The following is a 6,426-nucleotide window of genomic DNA, read 5'->3' as shown; positions in this document are numbered from 1 at the left end:
GTGGAGGAAGAGGAGGTCCCCATGACTTCCAAGCTCAGGCCCCATAACTCAGCACAGGCTCCTGACTAGAAAACTGCCTGATGCTGCAAATCCTCCTGCTGGCATCTCCCTTTGGGTGCCCCATCCTGAGGGAAGAGAATAAGGAGGAGAGGGCTGCATTGCATAGCTCTCATTCCCCAGCTCCCCTGGCCCTGCGTCCTAACATGCCTGGGCTCCCAGGGGGCTTTTCTAACCTTCTCCATCTGCAAGTTGAATGCTGGCACTTGCACCTCCACCAGTATCCCACCCCCACCCCCACCCCCAATAAAGGCATTCAACTTTACCACCTCCACTATCCTGACCTGGGAGAAGCAGGCGCGCACACTGCGAGTGTTCCTGTTTCTGGGCGCTCATTCTAAGTGGGAATGCAAGCACAGTTAGGGGAGTGACGCGCCCTTTGCTGGCCTCCGGTCCTCGCAAATGCCCAACCTGACACCCTCTAGAGCCAGCCTGACCTCCCTGTACATAGCCTCAATCTGAACACCACCCAGCTGCAGTACAGAAATCCAATAAAGGATACTAATAATAAAGTGGGAATTATCAGGTGTGTGTGCTGAGTGAAGGGGCATTTGTATGTGCGTGTGAGAGACAGACAGAGGCAGAGGCAGCGTTAACATGCTGTTCCTGCTGAGTACCCTGAGGAAAGTCAGGGCGCGCTCCCTTCCCCGCTCTGGGGCAGCCCGCTCCTCAACTCTTAGCCGCCCATGGGAGCGCACTGCGTCCGGCTCAGGGAAGCCCCTTCGCGTCCCCTCCCGCCGGGGCGGCCGGGGCGCCTGGCGGGCGCGATCGGGGGCGGGCGCGGGCGCGGGGAGGGGCCGGCGCGTCTCTCCCGCCCCTCTCTGGCCGCGGCGCTGCCTGCGCGCCTCCCCGCGGAGTCTGCGAGCGGAGCAGGGAAGCGCCCTGTGCGATCCCGGCGCCGAGCGAGGATGGCACAGCTGGCGAGGCGCCTGATCTGCTTGCTGGCCCTCCTGTGGCGCGGAGTTCCCCGGACGGGGGCAGGTAAGGGGCGCCGGGCGCTAGAGGGAGGTTTCGCGGGAGGGCGCGGAAGGTCGTCTGGGCTGCGGTCCGGGGGCCTCTTACGTGCAGCGCCAAGCGCGCGTCGGACAACGCGATCTAAACGAGCCGGACCGAAGTGGCCCCTCCAGCTCCGTATTGTCCACCCAGGCAGCCAGCAGCTCTCCCCGGGGTTTCAGGCAAGGGACTTTCCCAGCCCGATCCGGAGAAGCCGGGCACTGAACGCGGCACGTCTTGCGTGGAAAACAGGCGCTCATCCACGGAGCCCCTTCAGTTTGAAGAATGGACGTGCCATTTAAAAGAATGGCTTCCAGCAACGCCTTGGGGCAGCCCAGGTTTTTGAGGGCTACCTGTGCCAGTGCGTTTGTCACACTGTTTGAGTCTGATAGCTCAAGCTGAGAACAGGAGACACTTCATTTCAGGGTCCTGGGTTCGAGCCCCACATTGGATTCCCTCGTGGTCCCTCCCTTCCAACTCTACGATATATTATTCTGTTATCTCCCTATTCCCTGGCGCCTCCTTCCACCCCATCACCAGCCACCTGTTCCACAGGTGAGCGAGCAGAGAGCCCTGCGCCGTTTGAGGGGTTCCCGCAGGCATGTGAGGATGTGTGGACTTTAGGTATTCACAGGCATCGGAGACCCAGGACGCCTCCCTCCGAAAATCCATGCAGGGGAAAACGTCTCGGAGTAAAGCAGAAGCACCCGCTCCCAAGCCCCACCGAGATGAGATGACGGAGGGACCGCAGCGAGGGCCATTTATCCCGCGCACATCCAATATGCATTCGGGAGGGTCCTCTGTCGAGGGAGGTTTATCTCCGTCATCTTTTGGCTGGTGCAAAGGAGGGAGGCGCCACCTGCCAGTATAGATCCAATTCCTACCTCAGTGTTTGCGTCCCTTTCCAAGGGTCAATGCACATAATCCCAGGGTGCACCCAGGGTGCTTGCCCACAGTATGATGATGGTAAATATTTATATATCACTTTTTAGTGTTCTAAATATTCAGTTAGAAAATTTGGTTGGTTAAAAAAGAAAATACAATTTGACTTTAAAGGTGCCACAATTAATAGGGCCAGTGGATTTTTTATGAACACATTATCATTTTTAGTACAAGTGCTTAAGAATGCCTCTTCTAAGATGCTGCCTGATGCTGGCATATGCATTTGTGTCTAAATACAAAGAAAGTGTGATTCTTGCTTCAGAAACTATCCACATGTTAATACATACAAATATAATTGATGGATTAACCAACCTTAATTTAACATAATGCATACTATTGATTGATTAAAATGTATTTAATAGAGTTGCAGTCCTAATGTTATCCCATCATTGTGGACCTCCAGACCTTCTCGGTAGTAACATATACTTAAAATTCCTTGATCCCAAACACTCATTTAGCATTCTGAGCCTGCAGAGCATGCTCCATCCTCTGCTCCAAAGAACAGCATCCCTCAAAATACTTTCTTTTTGTGCTTCTGCAAACAGTGTGATTCTCTCAAGCCTGTTGTTAGCTCCTACTTGTGCATGGATGGCACTGGTGTGGCTACAGAAGGACCAGCACATTGTGAACAGATCGTTATTAGTACATACGGATGGTGCCTGCAACAAACTGTTGCAGTTGGGAAGTGCTCGTGCTCATCATTCCAGCCATTTCCATATAAATCGGATCACTTTCCCAAGGCCACACCTTAAGCTTCATTGTGTTAGGCTACATTGTTGTTATGCAATTCATGCTTAAAATATGACTTGTAGTACCTAGAATGCACACTTTAAAATATATGTTGGTACACATGCATGCCATGGAGAACTTTTGCAGCTATCATGCAAATGGCTGCAGGATTGTATTGGATATAGCAAGGTCCATAAATTTAAAGTTGCTCAGAATACAGGGGGCAGGTTATAAAATGAGACTTGTTAAATATCTTAAAATATCTTGTTAAATATCTTCACACTCGTGCAAAGTTTGGTAGTTTTAGATTCTGGACTTAATGGTTTTCTGTGGGCTATGTGTGTGGGCAGGTGGGGTGGGATTCCCTTTTAGATGATGCAGTAAGTCAGCCCTGCTGTGTTTGGGGGTGGGGTGAGGCCCTCCTGCTCATTGTGCTGAGTAGTGCCCTGGACTTCTGCCCCCAATCAAGTTCTGCCCTGATCTTCAATTGCCCCCAGTTTGTTTGTTGGTTCCATTTAAATTGCTGGTGTTGATCTGTAATTACCCACACAGCCGAGGACTGAGGTTGTTCTCCTGTACGAACCAGCCTGTTTGCTGTGTTCACCGTCTAAGACCCTGCTCTCTGCGTACCCCTGCCTTGGGGAGTGAGGCAGGTAGTTACCAACTGCAGGGTATTCCCTCTTGTGAAATGCCTTCCTTGGAGGCATTAGTCTGGTTGCTTACTCTTCTTTCTATTAGCATCAACTTAAAATATATTTTGATTGCATGAGTGTTTGGTGGGTGATCACATAGAAATTGTATCCCTGCCCTATTATTTCTACCTGCTGCATAGTTCTGCTCCCTCCCTCCCTCTCTCTCTCGCTCTCTCTCTCTCTCTATCATCTATCTATCTATCTATCTATCTATCTATCTATCTATCTAATCTATCTTTGTTATTTAAGGCCAGTCCTATGTGTATGTTTATAAAAATGTGTTATATTTCCCCCCAAATTGCATTTCTTAATTCTTATGTCAGCTGCCATGAAGATTGCTGTGTAGAAAAGGTGAGGGGTGAGAAGTGTTTGTTAATGAAATGAAATAAGTTAATAAGCAGGAATCTATGAACCACAGAACCACCAGTGTTCCTAAGATCTTACTTATAGATGGGCTGGAAGAAGAAGGCTTGCAAGGGAGATTGGATGGGGCTCCAGGGTGTGTGGGGCAAGCTGTGCAGTTTGCCTTTCTCACAGCCACCCATGAAGATGAATAACGCAGACAGGCACCCACAGCGAGGGGCTTAGATAAACACTGTGCAGCAAAGTACACACTCTTGTATCTACCCTGCATAGAAGGCGACCCTCAGACACAAAGAGATGGGCAAATACAGATGGGAAATGGACACATTGGAATAATGTTCTCTCTGTATCTCTCTCACACACATGCACACACAAATATTCAAGTGTACATTTCTTGATATTTATTTACTTACTTATTTTCATTGCTTATTTAGAGCAACTACTTTTCTCCTTAAAACAACCCAGCCAAACCTCAGAGTGACAAGCAATGCTATGATCACATTGTTTTTGCACCAGTTTCTCCTAGAAAAGGAGTTTTATAGCATCTGCTTACCCCAGTGTAAGTAGCTATCTAAGGAGACCTACCTTACAAACTATGCTTGTTAGTTTGTTTAGATCAGGGGTAGGGTACCTTGTTGGCCATAGATCTTTATCTCCCCACCAGCTCCTGTGGGCCAACTCACCTGTCAAAGTTGACTTGTGGGGGGAGGGATCTATTTCATCAGCATGTACCCCACAGGGAACTCTCTGGCAAAGTGGCACCCAACAGGCTTGAACCCTGCCCTTCACCCATCAGCTGATTGCACCCTGTGGTTTGGGGGAAATGGTCTTGTGGACCAACTTGGACCCTCTGGTGTCCCAAATTGTCCCATGGACTGGAGGTTCCCCACCTCTTGTTTAAATTTATACTCTGCCCTTTAGATTCACCATTGTGATTATGCCTTAAGTATAAAGTAACATAGCCACTCTATAAAGACAGTATCCATATAAAGCAGATAAACAAAACTTTAAAAACCTGTTTGGGGTGAAGAGTATTGTTCCCTGGCAGCCTTGCTGTGGAGAACATTCCAAAACGTAGGGGCGGGGAAGGGTGTTGTCACCGCTGAAAAGGCCCTTTTCCTGGTAGCCACCCACCATACCTCAGATGACATGGTAAGCTGGAAAAAGGCTCCTGAGTATGGACAGGCACTGGTGGAGTCTGGCCACTTTCACATACTGTGACCCCTTAAAGAGCTTTGAAAGTTAGGAGCAGCCCTTGAAACTGGGCTCAGAAATGCAGCAGAAGCCAGTGCAGCTGAAAAAGCTCCACCACAATGTGCTTGCCATGCCCCTTTCCCTATATGCAGTCTAGCATCTGTATTCTGAACTATTGTAATATTCATTCAGGTAGTAAATGTAAAACACTTTGAAAACAGAAGCTTTGTGCAAATACTAAGTATTATTCCTGGTGTGAAACAAGTAGCAGCAGTACCATCTAGAAAACAGGTTTGCTGCAACCTGTGCTGATTTTGCACAAGGCTTGATATGACACCTGCAGGGATCAGCACGGGGATCTATGCAATCTTGTAAATTGCAAGATACCTCCAGGTATACAAACACTAAGCAATGCAAAAGAAAAAAGAAGGAAATCTTGGGCAAGGCCAAGGGCAAGGTGGTAGTTTTTACATAACAGCCTTCTGTGACTAGAAGTGCATGCAAGCTTTTGAGCAAGATCTTGAATGAGCAACGGTGGCTTGTGCAGCTCAGAAGCTTAGAATCATAGAATCATAGAATCATAGAGTTGGAAGAGACCACAAGGGCCATCGAGTCCAACCCCCTGCCAAGCAGGAAACACCATCAGAGCACTCCTGACATATGGTTGTCAAGCCTCTGCTTAAAGACCTCCAAAGAAGGAGACTCCACCACACTCCTTGGCAGCAAATTCCACTGTTGAACAGCTCTTACTGTCAGGAAGTTCTTCCTAATGTTTAGGTGGAATCTTCTTTCTTGTAGTTTGGATCCATTGCTCCGTGTCCGCTTCTCTGGAGCAGCAGAAAACAACCTTTCTCCCTCCTCTATATGACATCCTTTTATATATTTGAACACGGCTATCATATCACCCCTTAACCTCCTCTTCTCCAGGCTAAACATGCCCAGCTCCCTTAGCCGTTCCTCATAAGGCATCGTTTCCAGGCCTTTGACCATTTTGGTTGCCCTCCTCTGGACACGTTCCAGTTTGTCAGTGTCCTTCTTGAATTGTGGTGCCCAGAACTGGACACAGTACTCCAGGTGAGGTCTGACCAGAGCAGAATACAGTGGCACTATTACTTCCCTTGATCTAGATGCTATACTCCTATTGATGAGGCCCAGAATTGCATTGGCTTTTTTAGCTGCCGCGTCACACTGTTGGCTCATGTCAAGTTTGTGGTCAACCAAGACTCCTAGATCCTTTTCACATGTACTGCTCACAAGCCAGGTGTCACCCATCTTGTATTTGTGCCTCTCATTTTTTTTTGCCCAAGTGCAATACTTTACATTTCTCCCTGTTAAAATTCATCTTGTTTGTTTTGGCCCAGTTCTCTAATCTGTCAAGGTCGTTTTGAAGTGTGATCCTGTCCTCTGGGGTGTTAGCCACCCCTCCCAGTTTGGTGTCATCTGCAAATTTGATCAG

At 48.6% G+C, this 6,426-nt stretch overlaps 1 protein-coding gene across 2 annotated transcripts in view; it reads left to right on the top strand.

Annotated features, from left to right (window-relative positions):
* Window positions 1-912: 912 nt before the first annotated feature.
* Window positions 913-6,426, top strand: part of COL5A3 (collagen type V alpha 3 chain) — a 121,912-nt gene continuing 116,398 nt past the window's right edge. For both annotated transcript variants that reach the window (XM_080989583.1, XM_080989587.1), the window contains exon 1: window positions 913-1,038. In XM_080989583.1, the coding sequence (XP_080845709.1) occupies window positions 966-1,038 (73 nt within the window). In that variant the 5' untranslated portion in view covers window positions 913-965. The remainder of the gene's footprint in view (window positions 1,039-6,426) is intronic.

The sequence above is a fragment of the Podarcis pityusensis genome, assembly GCF_964106645.2.
Source record: "Podarcis pityusensis genome assembly, chromosome: 2".
NCBI lineage: Eukaryota > Metazoa > Chordata > Lepidosauria > Squamata > Lacertidae > Podarcis > Podarcis pityusensis.
This window is presented reverse-complemented; position numbering and strand designations above follow the sequence as displayed.